Source organism: Glycine max, chromosome 7 (assembly GCF_000004515.6).
Source record: "Glycine max cultivar Williams 82 chromosome 7, Glycine_max_v4.0, whole genome shotgun sequence".
Lineage (NCBI taxonomy): Eukaryota > Viridiplantae > Streptophyta > Magnoliopsida > Fabales > Fabaceae > Glycine > Glycine max.
Genome location: NC_038243.2, coordinates 18,964,338 through 18,986,973, shown reverse-complemented (window position 1 = coordinate 18,986,973; position 22,636 = coordinate 18,964,338). Strand labels below are relative to the sequence as shown.

The following is a 22,636-nucleotide window of genomic DNA, read 5'->3' as shown; positions in this document are numbered from 1 at the left end:
ATCATATAACTTGTAGTTTCAACAAGTCACAGTTTTAAAGTATTTATTTCTTGTATATGCATGAGTTTAAATATGGATTAAATTATATTGTGGATCGTCTTGTTCAACACCTCATGATTCTATGCATCTATAAATACTTTTGTACTTATATTACTCAAACTAAGCCTAGATAACAAATTTAAAGTGAGTTTCATTTTAATGTCTCGTCTCCTTTATCAATCTCTCGGTTTTCTACTTCAAAGTGTTATCACAAAGGTCAACAAATCCTTTGAAGATGGTCATGGCCACCTCCTCTTTTGTAGTTCCCAAACTCAAAAAGATTTCCAAAATTAATTGGTATTCGAGTTATGGCAATTCTTGGCTGCTAATGCACAGGAAATGATAGAAAATGCTTACGAGGAAAGACCATGCAAAAAAACTAATTGTAAGGGAATTGTAGCAGATAGCATACTTTTAGCATCATTCATGAAACTTAAATGATTACATGTTTCAAAAATATTATTACAATGCAAAAAAACAGAATAAACACGTTCTGAAAATTCTCCAAATTTTTTAGCAAAAGTGTTGACACGGTAAGAAGATCAATTAAGAGGCGAGGTTGAATATTCATTCATGATTTGGTTTGCAAGAATTTTAGCAATTGTTAATTAAAATGAGAAATATGATAAAAAAAAAATCAAAATGCTCATCTGGAAAGAAAAAAAACTATTCATTGACACACTAAACTAGAAATTTACTTATGTTGTTGTATGTGATTAGTCATTAACTATCACAAAACTTAGAAATTATGACCATTATGAATTATAATGGTTATAGAGTTTAACTTAATTAGTTAAACATGATAAACATGATGTACAAGTTGCTATATATTCCATGAATTTGTCTTTAAAAAAAATCCACTCTTTTCTCGGAAGAAGATAAAAAAAGGTTAGAGCATACTAGTTCTTCTAGATGGTCATGGTAGATATTTAATTTTAGCCGGCTATGCAAGAAAGAAGGTCGTGATAGAGTTTTAGTTGTATAGTTATGGAAGAAGAGGTGGTGGTCAGAACTCTAACAATATAATAAAGAATTAAAGTAAAAACAAAACGAAAAGACATGGAATTTTTTGCTTCAGAAAAGAAAATGGAAAAAAAGAATTTCAAAAATAAATGTTGAATGTTGTCTTTCGGTCTAAATTGATACCAATGACGTCAATGAAACCAGACAAAAGGCAACATTGAATAGTTTTTGAAAATTGGAATATTAAATTAAATATTTTAAAAATAAAGAGACCAAATTAAATAATAATTAACAAATAAATAATACCTAAGTTATATCTTTAAATAAGTGTTTTATTTATCTTAAAATTGCTTTAGATCAAAATAAAATAATAAAAAATATTTTTCTAAATAACCTTGATTATAAAAAGGAAAAATATTAAGAAAATAGAAATTAAAAGCTGACATTTCAAAAAATATTACTTCAACTAAAATTTTAAAAAATATTAAAAACGGTTAAAAAATTAATTACCAAATAATCAAATAAATTTTTTAATTAATGAAAAAATTAAAATTAACAAAAATATCTTATCAAATACCATCTTAATATTAATTTTAAGGACCATTTTAATGACTCACTCAATAAAATTACTTTAAAGTTTGCACTTAAAATATCATTTTTAAGGGAATTTTGTTGTTAACTATTTTTTACTGAAAATTTTGTTATAACAAGTGACAACTAACACGTACTTTATTAGTGACCAAGGTTGTCATGTGATAGCTCTGGTTAGATATACACAATTGGTTTATAATAAAATTGGTTCTTGACACTTGGTTTATCGTATAAAAAATTGTATTTGCGCAACAAAATCCTTGTATCATTTTTACACTATTTTTTAAAAATAATTAGAATTTATAATCTAACATACTCTTGTGTGCATGTATGATCACACTTGTCATCATCTATCTATAGGTATTACTAAAAGAATAGATTGTCAAAATGACCAAAATAAACATTCTATTTTGTTGACATGTGACTTGAGCAAAGAGTAAAAATGAAATTTGAATAAAAAAAATATTTTTCTGCTGTTGGAGCATGCATTGTGTACTAAAGTTTTCACGCACCAATTGTACGAACGCACACGTGTCAATAATATGTATATGGTTATAACCAACAGAATTCAAGTAACAATATAATTTGAAAAAAGATATATCATTAATTAATCATAAAAAAATTTGGTATAACTTATAAAATAATTACTATAAAAATTAATAAATTTATCATATATAATAATTTCATGATTATAAATTTTTTTATAAAAAACCGAGCTGAAATGTAATTATAAAACTAACTGCAATGTAAATATAAAACTAATTCTTTTTGGTGGATCTATAGGCTTGACAAATTGTTTATTTGGAACAATTTTAGAAAAAAAAAAGAAAAAAGTTGTCATAATATAAAATTAAAAATTAAACATACAAATATATAAAAAAGTATAGCTTGTTGATACTTTTAATACAATAGGATGAAATTTTATATGAAAGTTAATTTAAAAGCTTGATTTCTATAAAAAGTTTTTGTATTATTAATCAATCATAAAAAAATTTGGTATAACTTATAAAATAATTATTATAAAAATTAATAAATTTATCATATATGATAATTTTATTATTGAATAACAATATAATTTATGCACATATTATTCATTTATTAAATTATTGTTGAAGAGGATAAAATTATCAAAATCTATAAGTCATTTTTCATTTATTTTAAAAGAATATATATATATATATATATATATATATATATATATATATATATATATATATATAAGTATAATTTGTTGGGACCCTCTAATACCATGTGATGACTTTTTTATCCAAACCCAGACACAAAATGTAGTGATAGAAACAACAGTTAGTATAAGAAATTTTATATGAAAGTTAATTCAAAAGTTTGATTGATGTAAAAGCTTTTGTATCATTAATCAATCATAATTTTTTCTGTATAAATTATAAAATAATTATTATAAAAAAATAATAAATTTATCATTATGATAATTTTTTGATTAAATAACAATATAATTTATGCATAAAATGTTCATTTATTAAATTATAGTTAAAGAAGATAAAATTATCAAAGTTTATAAATCATTTTCATTCATTTTTTAAATAAATAAATGATTAGTCTAATTATATGACTCCAGATATCCTATATTATTGATATATCGATAAAATGAGAATTTTAAAAATTGAAAAGTGAAAGAAAAAAAAACAGGATAAATACATCAACAAGGCATACTACATACGCCTAGCAGGGTGTTGTGTGAAGAAAAAGGGAAAATAAAAATAAAGATATTCATTTTTTAAAATAATGGAAAGGATCTACCTCCTTTTATTCATCAAACACCAAAAAGTAATTTAAAAAAAATCAAATAATTTTTATATTTTTTATTACAGTTTTTATACTTTTTCTATATTTTACTTTTTTAATCTAAGTATAATTTCATTACTAAAATAAATAAATAAATTTTTTAAAAAAACTAACCGAAGGGAAACGACCTGTGCAGACTGGCTAGTTTAAATACACATGCGGAACTCTCATGGAACGAATGCAGCGAAATGCCCCTGTCGTCCTTTAAGAAACACAATTTGAGATAACCATCGTTCCATCAACGAATCTGATCAATTTAATATTAATATCATATGGTTAAATTATTTAAAAACCTAAAAATAAATAAATATTTGATATTGTACTTGGCACTAGGCATGCAATTGCTACAGTGACAGATAGTCAGTAACCCAAAAGAATGGAAGAAACACACAGGCTGCAGCCATATTGATATTGTGTGGTCAATTTCCAATTTCAGAATAATTTAACAATAATAATGGAGCCATTAGCCACAATTAATGCACCTCAGAAATCAAATTAATGTAGAGACTAGAGAGAGATAGAATAGGAGCAGAAAGGTTACCTGAAAAATGAAGATCGAAGAAAGCCAATTCAATTGAATAATGCCATAGAACTTACTAAAAATATATTGTACACAAATCAAAGATACCACTTTTTTTCTCTCATATATCAACATCGATCATCCATCGTTTTCGTTTTTATTCCACTAAGGAAAAAGTTTAAGTATACATAAATTCTGAACATAGAAATTTCGCCGATCCAGAATTTAATGGCTCAAATATCTTCAATAGGGGGATAAAATGATATCTATGAAATATCCATCTACTGATTTAACTTGAGTAAAGGGCCTCCAATGAACCAAAGTAGAAAGTAATTTATAACAGAATTCTTATTATCAACAAAACGCGCTAACTACTTAGTCTAAATTGAGGGGTTTTTTTTCTGATATATCAAAAAAGTTTTATATCATTTAAGAATTTGAGAACCAAAGTAGAAAGTAATTTATAAACATTTTTCTTCATTAATTCATTAAGACATTTTTTATAGACAAAACTGTAAATACTACGAGAGTCAAAGTAGAAAATATTTCTAATTTGATGAGCTTAACTTTTTTGTGTGTAAATAAATGTGGTAAAATGGAGAGACACTCTCAATCCTACTTAGCAAGGTGTCCATGGCATACTAGGATTATTGGCATAAGTCTACCTAGAGAATTATGGTACAAGCCCAAACAATAAGGATATGTCCGACAGAGTATTCTTCCATATCACTCGGTCATATTAAGGGGATCAAACTTCATGATTGAAGTCTTTGTGTTTATGCACTCAAGATTGTTGAACTGTGTATCATTTCATCTCAGTTGAACCAAAGTCCTTTAGTTGTATGGAGTCGATATCCGACCGATAGTTTAGGACTACAATGCAAACACCCACTCCTCACCTAAAGTGTCTAAAGCCTTGGCCTCTAAGTTATGCCATAATAAGATAAGTTCAACCAAAAATATCAAATTGATCCGTTACAACATGCTATTATATATATCCCGTCGAATCCAAAAAAAATAGATAAGTAAATTACACTTGATACTTGAATGTTTTTAGACTAAGTCTTTTTTCCCCAAGGTACTAGTTACCAGAACAATATTGGATTAAAATTTTAAAAATATGTTTATTTATTCACTTTACAAGCATTTATTTTTTAGAAGGAAAAAAAAAGTATTTCCTAAGCAGAAGTGGACAAAAGAAAGGGTGGGTAGACCCTGCGCTGCACGGGATGACATCAAGAGCATCTATCTCGTGTAAATGCTAACTTATCACCCACTTGCTCCCCAACTTGCATAAACCGACGACGAATCGGTGATTATTCAAACAAACCAACCCATGCTGCACGACATTTCTTTTCTTTGGTTTTGCTTCGTTTTGATTTGATATCCCTTTCCATTTCAATTAAATAAAAACCCATTTACTCTTTATGCTGCAACTTGCATGTCTTTTTTCTTTCTTTGCACTAATTTTAATATTGTCATGGACTTGGCTTGGAACTAGGGGACTATACATCTTTGAAAAGCCCAAAAAAGTCACGATACAGCCGAATCCAGCTAGATATAGCTATCTACTATTCATTTTTTTTTTCTCTACCTATCTAATTCAATGTAATTAGCTTGCTTATTTATAACTTATGTTCCATCGCCAATACAGTAGCCCAACTTGAATTTTAATATTGAGCGAGATAAAGTAAAGAAATTTTTTGGGTACAGGTTTCATTTACTTCTTTATCAAGGTATAAAAGAATTCAGATGACCACTCCTTAGAAGGGATTGAAAAAACAAACAATTTATAAAGGTACAAAAGAATTCAAAGTAAAGAAATTACTCTGTCAAATAGAATGATTATTTAGAAGATAATTTCTAAAAATTGTTCTACTGATTTTATTTGTTAAAAAAAAAGATATTCTAGTTTTTTTCTTTTTAACTATTTTTTATATGAAAAAATCAGAAATGGGTACTAAAGTTTACAATATTAACACATCATACTCAACCATATCAACTACATCTTTTACCTTTTTTATCTATGTATCTAAATCTAGATATTCAACTTAAAATTTTACCTTATGGCAAGCATTTATGTTGACATCTCTCCCTTCTATAAATTCACATTAATGAGGGGAAAAATCATGTACACGTGACAAATGGGATCCGTGCACAATTTTACCCAAACAAGTCAGAAAGTGAAAGCACGAACAGAATCCATACCGCAAGTTGCATCGCCCCACAACTAGCCCTCGTCACATTCGCCTTAACTTCTGGGAAAGTCATATTCAAAAGCTCTGCATTTCATGTGGAAACTTATAACTCACATCACCACCACCTCCTAAGTTATACAGCCACTGCCTTACTACGATATCAATTCAAAAACCCTACAATCTCGTGATTCAAACAATTTTTCATGAACATAGTCGGTGTCATTCTCATCCCCTCCCATCATATTTATAATTTATATAGAATAATATCCATCATAAATTACAATTTTGGTTCTAATTTTATAATGATTTTCGAAAAGACATGCGCCTTATTAATCTATCTGTATTTTTTAAATTTTTTTGAAAGTGAACTTGTTGTATAGATAATTAATACCATTTTTTTATTGATGAAAGTGATATGAGAGATTGAGAATTGAAATAATTAAAATAAAATAATGGGGGAATATGAAATAACAACTCAAAGATGAAAATAAAAATAAAAATGAAAGACAGTATATCAAAGGAGCCTGAATGAAAGAGTTAAGAATTACAAATGTAGTCATTCAAAGATTATTGATTAAAGATTATAAACAAACATTTCTACAATTGTATTGAGCAGAAGAAAATTACTACAATGAGAACAAAGATTACACCAACATTACATAAAATCCTTGGTTCATGTTCACTTTCTCAACAAAGAGAAACACAAAACGATCACACAAGGGTAAAATTAAGGGACTCCTTTTGTTTTTCCTCTCTCAGACACAAAGTCACAAACTCACACAACCTTGTGATATTAATCAAAAAGTACACAACAACTAATTAATAGCTAAATTACAAAAGGTAAAAATTAAAAAAGAAAGATACGGACAGTGTTTCTGTGAAATCATCGTTGATGGAGTTTGTTGGTTAGGTTTTCGGCGAATTTGGCGAGGGATTGGAGGTTGCAGCGGAGGATGGTGTCGACGAAGACGCGAGTGTCCTCGGTGGTGTTGCCGGCAGGGACGTCGACGACGTAGGACTCGACGACGACGGTGTCGGTGGCGGAACGGGGGTGGAGGATGGTGACGGAGCGGTAGTTGGAGAGGCGGTGGTCGCCACCGACCATGCTGAAGCCGATGACGTGGCGCTCGTCGTCGAGGACGTCGAGGCGCTCGGTGCTGACGGCGGCAGGGAGACCGGAGATCACGCGGACCTCGCGGAGGGTCCCGACATCGCCGTCGCCGAGGATGACGTGGCAGCTCTTGACGAAGTGCTTGTAGGCCTGCGGGTTGTCGAAGCGCCGCACGACGGACCACACGGTGGAGACCGGGGCGGCAATCTCCTGCACCACGGCGGAGCAGCACTGGTGCGGGGACACGACATGGGTGTGGTGCCGAGCCACCGCGTCGGAAACAATCGTGGAAGGATTGTTAGGTGACATTTATTTGTTTGATATTATTTGATTTGTTGAATGAAACTATGAATGAATGAATGAATGGTTGGTTTGGTGTGTTTTGAGAGAAAGAGAGAAGTGAAGATTGAAAGATGAGAGATACAGAATTACTTTTGCAGTGATTGAATTATTATTATTTATATATATAATGTGGAAGTTGTAGGGGAAGATTAGACATAGAACAGATAAAGAAAGGTTCAAGAGGGAGGGGTCCACCGCTTGGATTGTCGAAACTATATGAAAGGTTATTGGAGTAACCAAGTTCATGTGAGATCCTATGAAAACAACTATTTTTCAATGTCTCATCTCAATTACTCTCATAGGAATTTTTATTTTTCAACCAAATTTCTTATTTTTACAAAATTTAGGGGATGTTCTAGTGTCAAAAGAAAAGAATACTTCATTATTTTAGAGGGAGGGAAACAACTCATACATAATAGTTGTTGTATCTTGACTAAAAATAAAATATTCGAGTCTGTAGGTAATTATATCAAATACTAAAAAAATATACTTATAAATACTTATATAATATAATAATAATTATTTTTTTAATCTTTCTTAATTTTTAGCCTCTCAAAATTTTTTTGACAATTTTTAACTCTTTATTTTTTTTTGTCTACTTTTAGTTTTTCATTTTTTTTATTACTCAAAATTAGTTCTTTGAAATATATAAGACTTTATCTTATTTTACATGACTCATCTCTTACATTTTTAAGAGTTTAACCCTTACTGAATGTAAAATAATTTTATATTATTAATTACAAGTATAATTTTTATGAAAATTATTATAAAAAATAATAAATTTATTATATATATTAGTTTGTGATTGGATAATGATTCATAGTAATTACAATGTGAGTGCATGACATATTTTTTCGTTTTTTAAACATGGATTTAGGACAATAATGAAATCCGAATGAACCCTGATGTGTAATAGTTTAATTTTTTTTTATAAAATTTAATTGAAATAAGAGACTAATTTATATATATTTTTGCATAAAAAAGTCATTCGATTAAAATTTAGGTATGTTTCAAAAAAAATAGTTATATATAAATTTTAAAATATTTATTAAAAAAGTTAAAAATTTTATTAATTTGTCATACATGACAATTTATAATAAGATAACGGTATGAAAATTCTTTATAATATTAATACATGTACTATTCACTCTTTGACATCGACTCACCGTATTTTTTTCCTTTAAATAAATTACACAGACATTTCTTAAAGTCTTGTTAAATTTCTTTTAATACCCATGTTTTTTTCACCTATACTAGCCTCTTTAATTGTTTAAAAATATTACATTAACACTTATATATTATTAACCTCCTTATTGTTTACAAAACATTATATTGTGTACTTTTAAATAGGAGGTTATCGTAAACGTTAAAAAGAAGAGAGTTTATGTATAATTTTAAAAAACTTCAAGTATAATATAATTTATTTTTTTCTTTTTACATAAACATTTAATCATGATTTTTTTTTCAAATCTAAATATGGATTATTTGTGTGTAATTAAAAATTTATGACTTCTAAAGAAATATCAAAATAGTTTATTGTTTAAAAAATATGTTACAATAATGTATCAAAACTAAAAACTGTCTTATATGTTTTAGTCAAACTAACTTACAACCTAGATAAAGTAGCTTATAAGCTACTAATATGTCTAAACAACTACTATTTTCTCATATAGGTTTAGTTATATCATAAGTGACAAAAGAGTATATATATATATATATATATATATACTCCGTTAAATAATATTTATTTTCTTAAAATTCACTATTAAATTAAAAGTTTCTTTCACATAAATTATATATACAAAATTTTATATTAATCTACAATTATTTGTTATCTCATTCATACAGATTAAAATTAATATAATATAATTTTTTTAAAATATAAATGATTTGATAACCTTCTTATTATTGTTCAATTTCAACAAAATTTGACACAGATAATCTTAAAGATATGTAAATAATTCAAAAGTTAAATCGATAAAAAAAAATACATTTTATATCAAGTTATAAAATGATGGTGTAATAATTGATTAAGAGTTATACTGGTATAATTTGATTTTTTCTCACACACACACACACATATAAAATAGAACCTACTTATATCTTAAATTTCATTCACTATAAGAATACAAATTTATATTGTATAATAATTAGAAATTATTTTAGATATAAATTTTAAAATTATTTTTGAAAATCATTAATTTTATCATACACAATATTTATATGTTTAGATGACAATTTAAAAACTTTTTTATTATCAACACTTGTGTCCCCACAATTTCGACCATATGATCAACAAAAAATTATAATTAAATTATTTCCTTTTTTTATTATGTTATCTACTACATTTATTAATTTTTCTTTTTCATTTCTCTTTTCTCACTTGTATAGATCTCAAGAATATGAAAAAAATTGATATTAAAAATATATGTAGCTTAGTTTTTTTCTCAAACAAAAGACGAATAAAGGATGTTTTGGTACTAAGGTCCCATTAAAAAAAAATTTAAAAATATTTTATAGATAAAAATTATTTTTAACAATCAAACTCCTTTTAATATATTTTTAATAAAACATATACATATTTAAAATTGAGAATAAAATTTGTTTAAAAAGGTCAATTTTCTTTTGTTTGGAACGACAAACATCAATAAATACCTATTAAGAATTTATTATTATTGAGGAGGACAATTACTAAGAATAACTAAATATAAAATTATTTTTATTTTGGTATCATAACATTGGTGGAAAGTATAATAACATTGATGTAAAATAATTTTTTTTATAATATACTAAAATATAAATCATTTGATTACGTTATTATTGTTGTTCAATTTGAACAAAATTTGATAAAACAATCTTAAAGATATGTAAATCTAATTCAACACCTAAATCGATAAAAAAATACATTTTAAGCAATATGCACACACACGCACACACGCGTACGCACACACACACATAATATATATATATATATATATATATATATATATATATATATATATATATAATATAACCTACTTATATCTTAAATTTCATTCACTGAAAGTATACAAATTTATATTGCATAGTAATTAGAAATTATTTTAGATATAAATTTCAAAATTATTATTGAAAATCATTAATTTTATCTTACACAATATTTATATGTTTAGATGACAATTTAAAAACTTTTACATTGGTAACACTTGTGCTCTTACGACGAAAATTAGTCACCATTTTTGTCGCAGGTTACTTTGTACCAATAGTAAGATCAACAAAAAATTCTAATTAAATTATTTCCTTTTTTATTATGTTATCTACTACATTTATAAATTTTTCTTTTTCATTTATCTTTTCTCATTTGTATAGATCTCAATAATGTGAAAAAAAATTGGTATTAAAAATATATATAACTTAGTTTTTTTCTCAAACAAAAGACGAATAAAGGATGTTTTGGTTCTAAGGTCCCATTAATTTTTTTTAAAAAAATATTTTATAGATAAAAAATTACTTTTAACAATCAAACTCCTTTTAATATATCTTTAAAAAAACATATACATATTTAAAATTGAGAATAAAAATTGTTTAAAAAGATCAATTTTATTTTGTTTGGAACGACAAACATCAATAAATACCTATTAAGAGTTTATTATTATTGAGGAGGACGATTACTAAGAATAACTAAATATAAAATTATTTTTATTTTGGTATCATAACATTGGTGGGAAGTATAATAACATTGATGTAATATAATTTTTTATAATATACTAAAATATAAATCATTTGATTACGTTGTTATTATTGTTGTACAATTTGAAAAAAATTTGGCACACACAAATTTATATTGTATAATAATTAAAAAATTTAAAAACTTTTACATTGTTAACACTTGTGCCCTCACAATTTCGATGAAAATTAGTCACTATTTTTACCGGAGGTTACTTTGTACCAATAGTATGATCAACAAAAAATTCAAATTAAATTATTTCCTTTTTTATTATGTTATCTCCAACATTTATTAATTTTTCTTTTTCATTTCTCTTTTATCACTTGTATAGATCTCAAGAATGTGAAAAAAAATTGACATTAAAAATATATATGACTTAGTTTTTTTCTCAAACAAAAGACGAATAAAGGATGTTTTGGTTCTAAGGTCCCATTATTATTATTTTTTTAATATTTTATAGATAAAAAATTACTTTTAACAATCAAACTCCTTTTAATATATCTTTAAAAAAATATATACATATTTAAAATTGAGAATAAAAATTGTTTAAAAAGATCAATTTTATTTTGTTTGGAACGACAAACATCAATAAATACCTATTAAGAGTTTATTATTATTGAGGAGGACGATTACTAAGAATAACTAAATATAAAATTATTTTTATTTTGGTATCATAACATTGGTGGGAAGTATCATAACATTGATGTAATATAATTTTTTTTATAATATACTAAAATATAAATCATTTGATTACCTTCTTATTGATGTTCGATTTGAATAAAATTTGACAAAAACAATCTTAAAGATGTGTAAATATAATTCAACAATAAAAAAATACATTTTAAATAACACGCACACACATGCGCGCACGCGCACACACACTCATATATATATATATATATATATATAATAAAACCTACTTATATCTTAAATTTCATTCATATAAGTATGCAAATTTATATTGTATAATAATTAGAAATTATTTTAGATATAAATTTCAAAATTATTATTGAAAATCATTAATTTTATCATACACAATATTTATATATTTGGATGACAATTTAAAAACTTTTACATCGTTAACACTTGTGCCCTCACAATTTTGATGAAAATTAGTCACTATTTTTACCGGAGGTTACTTTGTACCAATAGTATGATCAACAACAAATTCAAATTAAATTATTTCCTTTTTTATTATGTTATTTCCAACATTTATTAATTTTTCTTTTTCATTTCTCTTTTATCACTTGTATAGATCTCAAGAATGTGAAAAAAAATTGACATTAAAAATATATATGACTTAGTTTTTTTCTCAAACAAAAGCCGAATAAAGGATGTTTTGGTTCTAAGGTCCCATTAAAAACTTTTTTTAAAATATTTTATAGATAAAAAATTATTTTTAACAATCAAAATCTTTTTAATATATCTTTAAAAAAACATATACATATTTAAAATTGAGAATAAAAATTGTTTAAAAAGGTTGATTTTCTTTTGTTTGGAACGACAAACATCAATAAATACCTATTAAAAGTTTATTATTATTGAGGAGGACGATTACTAAGAATAACTAAATATAAAATTATTTTTATTTTGGTATCATAACATTGGTGTGAAGAATCATAACATTGATGTAATATAAATTTTTTTATAATATACTAAAATATAAATCATTTGATTACCTTCTTATTATTGTTCAATTTGAACAAAATTTGGCAATGACAATCTTAAAGATATGTAAATATAATTCAACAATAAAAAAAATACATTTTAAACAACGCAGGTACACACATGCGCACACAGAGATACACCTATATATATAATAGTACCTACTTATATCTTAAATTTCATTCACTGAAAGTATACAAATTTATATTTTATAGTAATTAGAAATTATTTTAGATATAAATTTCAAAATTATTATTGAAAATCATTAATTTTATCTTACACAATATTTATATGTTTAGATGACAATTTAAAAACTTTTACATTGTTAACACTTGTGCTCTTACGATGAAAATTAGTCACGATTTTTGTCGGAGGTTACTTTGTACCAATAGTAAGATCAACAAAAAATTCTAATTAAATTATTTCCTTTTTTATTATGTTATCTACTACATTTATTAATTTTTCTTTTTCATTTATCTTTTCTCATTTGTATAGATCTCAAGAATGTGAAAAAAAATGATATTAAAAATATATATAACTTAGTTTTTTTTCTCAAACAACAGACGAATAAAGGATGTTTTGGTTCTAAGGTCCCATTAATTTTTTTAAAAAAATATTTTATAGATAAAAAATTACTTTTAACAATCAAACTCCTTTTAATATATCTTTAAAAAAATATATACATATTTAAAATTGAGAATAAAAATTGTTTAAAAAGATCAATTTTATTTTGTTTGGAACGACAAACATCAATAAATACCTATTAAGAGTTTATTATTATTGAGGAGGACGATTACTAAGAATAACTAAATATAAAATTATTTTTATTTTGGTATCATAACATTGGTGGGAAGTATCATAACATTGATGTAATATAAATTTTTTTATAATATACTAAAATATAAATCATTTGATTACCTTCTTATTGATGTTCGATTTGAATAAAATTTAGAAAAGACAATCTTAAAGATGTGTAAATATAATTCAACTATAAAAAAATACATTTTAAATAACATGCACGCACGCGCACACACACTCACATATATATATATATATATATATATATATATATATATATATATATATATATATATATATATATATAAAATAAAATCTACTTATATCTTAAATTTCATTCATATAAGTATGCAAATTTATATTGTATAATAATTAGAAATTATTTTAGATATAAATTTCAAAATTATTATTGAAAATCATTAATTTTATCATACACAATATTTATATATTTAGATGACAATTTAAAAACTTTTACCTTGTTAACACTTGTGCCCTCACAGTTTCGACGAAAATTAGTTACCATTTTTACCGGAGGTTACTTTGTACCTATGATCAACAAAAAAATTCTAATTAAATTATTTCCTTTTTTTATTATGTTATCTACTACATTTATTACTTTTTCTTTTTCATTTCTCTTTTCTCACTTGTATAGATCTCAAGAATTTCAAAAACAAAATTGATATTAAAAATATATATGACTTAGTTTTTTTCTCAAACAAAAGACAAATAAATGATGTTTTGGTTCTAAGGTCCCATTAAAAAGTTTCTTTTTTTATATATTTTATAGATAAAAAAATATTTTTAACAATCAAACTCCTTTTAATATATCTTTAAAAAAAACATACATATTTAAAATTGAGAATAAAAATTGTTTAAAAAGGTTAATTTTCTTTTGTTTGGAACGACAAACATCAATAAATACCTATTAAGAGTTTATTATTATTGAGGAGGACGATTACTAAGAATAACTAAATATAAAATGATTTTTATTTTGGTATCATAACATTGGTGTGAAATATCCTTAAACTTTACTTATGATTAGTTTTTATTGAAAAATTGGATTGGTCACATTTAAAGTAGATCAAGTTCAATTTAAGTCAGATAAGAATCATGGTTATTATAAAATCTATTTATTACATCTTTTACAAGTTAAATATGTTAATTTTTATCCTTTTTAAGATGTTTTGTCACTTCTTTTTATTATATTTTGTCATCCATCAGTTTCAATCAAAGATTTTTTTAAAAGATCCAAATCCAATTTCATCTAGACTAACTACATGTTAGTATTTTTTATCTTATATAATAATTTTTCCTTGAAAAATAATTTAATAAAAAAATTATTTCATTAACATAAAAAATTATTAATTAAATGAGAGTGATTTTAGAAATCATTCTTATTTTAGAAAATAACTATCATTCTTCAATGAGGATGTTTTTAAAAGACTATTTGGTGCATAGGAAAAAAATTGATTTTAATGTACGGAAGGAGATATAGTAGTCATTTTCCTCATTGGTTCACAAGGGGGAGGAGAGAGAGGTTTCAAAAATAATTTTAAACTTTAAAACATACGTGAGATATTTTTTAGTCATTTTAATTGAAATATTTTAAATTCCTTTCCTCCTTTCTCCAAATCCCTTCAATATTGGAGGGGAGTAAAAATTAGATGAGGAGGGATTTTGCTCCCGTCCTAAAAGTTGAACCAACCAATCAATTTTCTTAAGAAAAAAAAAATTTCCTCCCTTCCCCTTTTCTTCCCTGCATTTCCACCAATCAAACACTATGTAAGAGTTTTCCTGCAACAAGAGTGTTTTTAGGGATTTTGGTTACTATAAGTCTAACAATATGGATACATGTATTTATTATAATTCTTAATAATAAAGTATGTTGTTAATCATAGAACTTTCATAGTATTGTTTTAGTATGTATGGAGGTTTATTTTTTGTGTAAAAAATAAAGAATGGTTGTTCAACAGAAGGACCCAAATTCACTTCAGTAGTGGAGATGTGGTGTAGACCTCGATCTTAGGTAGCGAAACATGACTTCAGGTAGTGTACCTACTAGCACTCCAAGAATCATGTCAATTTCAATAAGAAAATAGTGAGTAATGAGATCAGAGTTAGATCGGTCTATACTTGTGTGCATTGCATTTATATACCTGAATTTTGGCAGGAAAGTTAGTTATGGAATTATTGTCACACATTTATCACTACCTGTGTTGAGGGTCTTGTTATGTATGTTGAAGTTTTTAATAAACCTTATAAAATACCAAATGAACACCAAAACACATTACGTTAGATTATCAAGAGGTTTTAAGAAATACCTGGATCCATAGAGCTTGATCAACACACAGCGGAATCTTACAGCGGTCACGAACAATTGGTTTAATGACATTCCTCTACCAAATCACCTTCTTCCTTATGGGACCATCGTTTTCTCTTCGGATGAGGAGAGGAGAAACTGTTTCTTGATTTGGTGTCTTGGGGACCATAACCATGCCTTAGTTTTTAACCTATTAGGGTTCTCATTATCCCCTAACGGGCCAAACTGGTTTTCGCTCATTAAGCCCATATCATTTTTTTGTTGGCAGTCTAATGGGTTCATTGAATTAGATCACTTCATATTGAACTCATCTAAATGTAAATATCTGATATAAATGTTATAATATAATATGTAACCCATATTAATTAATTAGAAATTATAAAATTCCTAACAATCTCCCACTTAGGCTTCATATTAACCTTAGACATTTATATCAAAAAATTCTTTAGGCACGCAACCGTATTTTATTTATTCTTAGACTCCTTTTATACAATCTAATCCATCTCATATAGCAACAGGAAACCACTGTAGTTTTCATCACAATTCAGCGTGACTAAGCCACAATGATCACCACTGTTACTCATACTCGATGACATAAATCAAATATGGATAATCGACATGGAAATTACATACAATGTGATCTTAATCATGTATATTTCTAACTAGTCCAAACTTTATTCTTTATAGAGATCAATCCAAAGTGCAATACAAATATTGCACACAAAACAAGCTCATAATAAAATGATAAACATCAACTTTATTTCTGTAGAAAATCCAAACAATACAAATATCTAGAAAACATAAGATATAACACATAAATGGGACTCCTACTAAACTAAGGTACTGTTAGTAACTACCCCCATATGAGTAGTGTGCTCATGAAAAACTCTAGGTACCAAATCTTTAGTAAGTGGGTCAGCTAGCATGGAATCAATCCTTATATGTTCTATGAAACTTTGCCTATTTTGAACTCTTTCCTTCACAATCAGAAACTTGATGTCAATGAATTTTGACTTGGTTGTACTCCTATTGTTGTTGGGGTAAAGAACTACAAAGTTATTGTCACAATAAATTTTCAATGGTCTTTCAATGCCATCGACCACACACAAACTAGTGACAAAGTTTCGTAGTCATATCCCGTGATCAGATGCCTCAAAACAAGCAATGAACTCCACAACCATGGTTGAAGAAGCTACAAGAGTCTGTTTAGCATACTTCCAAGAGATAGCTCCTCCAACCAACATATATATGTATCCAGAAGTGGAGTGTTTTCTGTCTTGACAGCCAGCAAAATCAGAGTCTGAGTACTTGATGATATCCAAATTGTCAGACTTCTGATAAGTGAGCATGTAGTCTTTTGTTCTCTTCAAGTAACGCATTACGCGTTTCACTGCCTTCCAATGCTGCAATCCAGGATTACTTAAGTATCTGCCCAGAACTCTTACAACAAATGCTATGTCGGGATGAGTACAAACTTGAGCATACATCGAACTTCCCATTGCTGACACATAGAGAATCTTTTGCATCTCAGATCTTTCAAGGTCATTATTGGGACATTGTTTGAGATTGAATTTGTCTCCTTTAGCTATTGGGGTATCTCCTGGTTTACTATCTTTCATGTCGAATCTATCAAGTACTTTATCGATATAACTCTCTTGTGACAACCTTAGGATACTTTGAGAGCGATCTCATAGTATCTTAATACCTAACACAAAAGAAGTTTCCCTAAGATCTTTCATTTTGAATTTTTTTGTTAGAAATCTCTTGGTCTCCTGTAAGAAGCCTATATTTCTGCTAGCAAGCAGTATATCATCGACATATAATACCAAGAATATGTATTTACTCCCACTAAACTTATGATATACACAATCATCAACTACATTTGCCTCGCAACCATATGAGGTAATGACTTGATGGAACTTGTAATACCATTGACAAGAAGCTTGTTTGAGACCATAGATGGATTTCTTTAGTTTGCATACCATGGACTTTGAGTCGCCTAACACAGTTTTTTGGTTGCACCATATAAGTCATTTCTTCAATGTCACCATTTTGAAACGCAGTCTTGACATCCATCTGATGTAGCTCTAAGTCAAAATGAGCTACAAGTGCCATTATGGTTCTAAAAGAATCCTTTGAAGATATTGGAGAAAAAGGTTTCTTTATAGTCAATGCCTTCCTTCTGAGTAAAGCCTTTAGCAACTAGATGAGCATTATATCTCTCGATATTACCCTTTGAATCCTTCTTGGTTTTAAATATCCATTTACAACCAATAGGTTTCACACCTTCAAGCAATTTAACTAGATTCCAAACTTCATTGTCTTTCATAGACTTCATCTCATCCTTCATGGCGTCAATCCATTTTTTAGAGTTAGAACTGTGCATAGCTTGACAGAAGTTGATTGGATCATCCTCTTTTAAACCAATATCATCCTCATGTTCATGGAGAAATATAATATAATCATTTGAGATTGCACTTCTCCTTTGTCTAATGGATCTCCTTAATGACACTTCTTGAGGTTGTTGATGTTGCTCTAAAGGTATTTGAGGGAGAACCTCATTGTTGTCTTGTTCTGGAACAATGTCAATAATTTGAACATTATCTTCTATTACTGGAGTTGTGTCTTGAACAGTAATAGGTACGAGGACTTGATCACTATAAATAACAGGTTCTTCCTCAAAGACAACATTCCTTATGTTCTCTTCCTTCCCAAGCTCAATTTCCTCAAGAAATCTTGCATTTCCCGTCTCAAAAAAGGATCTTGAGGTGGGATTGTAAAATTTATAGCCCCGAGAGTGTTCAACATAGCCAACAAAATAACAGCTAATTGTTTTTGAGTCCAACTTTCTTTCATGTGGCCTATAAGGCCGTGCCTTAGCCGGACAACCCCAAATGTGCAAATGTTTAATGCTTGGCCTTTTACCAGTTCAAAGTTCATGAGATGTTTTGTTAACTACTTTACTTAGCATCCTATTAAGGATGTAAATTGCGGTCTTTAAGGCTTCTTCCCAAAGTGACTCTGGCAAAGAAGAATAACTAATCATACTTCTCACCATATCCTTAAGAGATCGGTTTCTTCGTTTTGCTACACCATTCATGCTAGGTTTTCCCGGCATAGTCTGTTGAGAAACAATTCCACACTCTTTGAGGAAAACCGCAAAAGGTCCTGGACGTTGTTCTCCTGATCCATTATATCTGCCATAGTACTCACCACCATGGTCAGATTTGGCAGCTTTAATTTTCTTTCCAAGTTGTAGTTCAACCTCGGCCTTGAAAGTCTTAAAAACGTCTAGGGATTGAGACTTCTCATGTATCAAATATAAGTAACCATATCTAGAGTAGCCATCTATGAACGTAATGAAATATTGTTGTCCATTCCAAGAAGTTGTAGGAAAAAGACCACAAATTTTTGTATGCACTAGTTCTAAGACGTCTTTAGCTCTTTCAGCACCTAATTTCCTTATATTTGTTCATTTTCCCTTTATGCATTCAACACAGACCTCAAAGTCCGATAAATCCAAAGGGTCATGAATTTCATCCAACACAAGTCTCTGAATTCTCTGTTTAGAGATATGGCTTAAACTCTTATGCCATAAGGTGGTTGAATTCTCATTCAACTTTCGTTTTGTACCACGTGAACTTATTTGCAGTATTTCATTATAGGAACTAACAACATCAAGGATGTAAAGATTACCAATTAAAGAAACAGAACCAATCATATTTGAATTTTGGTAGAGACTAACTTTATTATTTCCAAATGAACAAGAAAATCCAAAATTGTCCAAACTAGAAATAGAAATCAAATTCCGTCTAAAAGATGGTACAACAAAAGTCTCAAATAAATCCAAATAAAATCCAGTTTTTAACTGTAATCTAAAAGTTCCAATAGCTTCCACTGCAACCTTCTTGCCATCACCCACAAAGATGAACCTTTCATCATCACTTCGCGGTCGGCTCCATAGGCAACCCTGCATAGTCATACTTATGTGAATAGTAGCACCAGAATCTACCCACCAAGTATCTTTAGGTACAAAAGCCAAATTAACTTCTGAACACACTAGAGTAAGAAATTTACCTTTCTTTACACGTCATGCGACATACTTGGGTCACTCTTTCTTCACGTATCCCGACTTCTTGCAGAAGTAACAGGTAAATTCCTCATCCTTCTTTTATTTCTTTTTGTTGAGAAGTCCCTTCCGCAGCACCCTTAGTCTTCTTCCTTTTCTTAATCTGAGAGGTCAAAGTCAAGTGAGCATTTTCAGTCCTATCTCTCTGCAACCTCTCCTCCTCTTGCACACAGTGAGATATAAGCTCATTGAATGACCATTTGTCCTTCTGAGTGTATAGCTCAATTTGAATTGCCCAAAGTGTGCAGGAAGCGAGATCAAAACCAAGTGCACGAGCAGGTCTTCACCAAGCTCTAACTTAAGTGACTTGAGTTTCGATGCGAGATTGGACATCTCCACAATGTACTCCTTTATGTTCCCTTTGCCTTTATACTTCATGGAGATGAGTTTAGCCAAAAGGTTACTCGTCTTCGCCTTTTCATTTTTGGCAAAGTATTGCTCAATTTCCTCAAGAAATTTCTTTGCATTTTGACCCTCAGAAATAGAGCCCCGGAACGCCTCTAGAATAGAGCGCTTCATGATTATAAGGCACATTCGGTTGGACCAATCTCACTTCTCAATTTTTACCTCATTAGAGGTTTCCGGAGTGAAAATGGGTTATTCCGTCCTCAGTGCCAAGTCCAAATTCATACAGCCAAGAACAATTTCTACGGCTTCCTTCCAGACCTTAAAATTTGTTCCATTCAGCATTGGGATAGAATTCACTTAGGCAGTAACATTTGCAGCACTGACAATATTAACTAAAGAGAGAACAAAAACTAATAACATGTTCACAAATAATCAAATAAGTCATATAAAGTATATATAACAAGACATGCAAATATTTCCCATAACAGATTCATCACAAGATACTCAGCACAACATTAATTCTAGTCTTTGGACAGAGAAATTAATTTGTAATTGGTACTCTCAATGCAATGATTAAATATTGACAATTAGTTCTGTCAAATAATAGTCTTTCTTTGGACCGACTATTATTCACATGAAAAAAACTTTATAATTGTCACATATTTATCGCATGTATGTTATTATTTGGCCAAATTGTGTTTTCCTTTGGGTCGAGCACAATTCACATAAATAATTCCATACTAACATCCATGCAATTTAATTAAATTAATTTACACAATAGAGGTTACTTTGACAACATAATGGTTCAATCAATTTAATTAAAATTACCGCAAATAAATGGAAAGGATCCGTAATGGTTAAATTTGCATCCAATTATAATAGCAGTAAATATTTGAAAACAATATCATGGTAAACTCATTACGCATCCGAAACGAACATACCACGGTACTATCACAAATCTATACTAACCACAAGAATATCATAAACTATCAGCCTATCACCGATTCAAGAAGGAAAAACAGTTGGCAAAAAAAATAATAAATTATTCATATAAGACAAAAGACCATTGCCTTATTACTGATTTATATCAATAATATATATATATATATATATATATATATATATATATATATATATATATATATATATATATATAATGACATACATATAAATTCACAAATCACACACAATGACCTTATATAAAAATATAAGTCATTGTGGCTTTGTATTTGACGTAAAGAGTTTTCGTAATCCTTATAGGTATAAAACAAAAAAAAAACTTTCTTGCTCACGAAATATATTGTTTAAGAAAACCAACGCCAGGTACATAGAACCTTTACCTCAAATAGAATAATATGTAAGCACGCGTGACACAAACAAAAAACTATGTACAAACCCGTAAAGCAAATGAAGAGGTCTTTTATTCATTTGAAAAAAAAAAGAAAAACTTTACGACCATGACACAGAAATTTACTGGTTTTACAATTTTATTGATCGAAATAGTTTCTTCCCAAAATAAAATTCGGGTTCATACAACTAAAGCGATCGAGATATAATACATATCAAACAACTTTAAATACCAATAATCTAACAGTAATGGTAGCTCTGATACCACTTGTTGGAGTTTTTGATAAACCTTATAAAATACCAAATGAGCACCAAAACACATTACGTCAGATTATCAAGAGGTTTTAAGGAATACCTGGATCCATAGAGCTTGATCAACACGCAGCAGAATCTTATAGCGGTCACGAACAATTGGTTTAATGACCTTTCTCAACCAAATCACATTCTTCCTTATGAGACCTTCATTTTTTCTTCAGATGGGGAGATGAGGAACTGCTTCTTGATTTGGTGTCTTGGAAACCAGAACCATGTCTTAAATTTTAACCTATTAAGATTCTCATTATCCCCTAATGGTCCAAACTGATTTTCGCTCATTAAATTAGATCACTTCATATTGAACCCATCTAATTATAAATAACTAATATAAATATTATAATATAATATGTAATCCATTAGAAATTATAAAATTCCTAACAATGTATCCTCCCTTTTCAGTTTTCAAGTACTATGTCGATGTAT

The 22,636-nt window shown here is 28.1% G+C and overlaps 2 protein-coding genes across 2 annotated transcripts; both read right to left on the bottom strand.

Annotated features, from left to right (window-relative positions):
• Nucleotides 1–6,716: 6,716 nt before the first annotated feature.
• Nucleotides 6,717–7,843, bottom strand: LOC100792229 (abscisic acid receptor PYL4). The gene has a single exon (XM_003529126.3). It carries the CDS (start codon nt 7,550–7,552, stop codon nt 7,016–7,018), a length of 537 nt encoding a protein of 178 aa, XP_003529174.1. The 5' UTR covers nt 7,553–7,843; the 3' UTR covers nt 6,717–7,015.
• A 9,361-nt stretch (nt 7,844–17,204) lies between these two features.
• Nucleotides 17,205–17,693, bottom strand: LOC121175191 (secreted RxLR effector protein 161-like). The gene has a single exon (XM_041017505.1). The coding sequence runs from the start codon at nt 17,691–17,693 to the stop codon at nt 17,205–17,207; it is 489 nt and encodes a 162-aa protein (XP_040873439.1).
• Between the last annotated feature and the right edge of the window lie 4,943 nt (nt 17,694–22,636).

Excerpts from the sequence above, each read along its gene's own strand:
- LOC100792229 (XM_003529126.3), bottom strand. The coding sequence starts at position 7,552 with ATGTCACCTAACAATCCTTCCACGATTGTTTCCGACGCGGTGGCTCGG.
- LOC121175191 (XM_041017505.1), bottom strand. The coding sequence starts at position 17,693 with ATGAAAGATAGTAAACCAGGAGATACCCCAATAGCTAAAGGAGACAAA.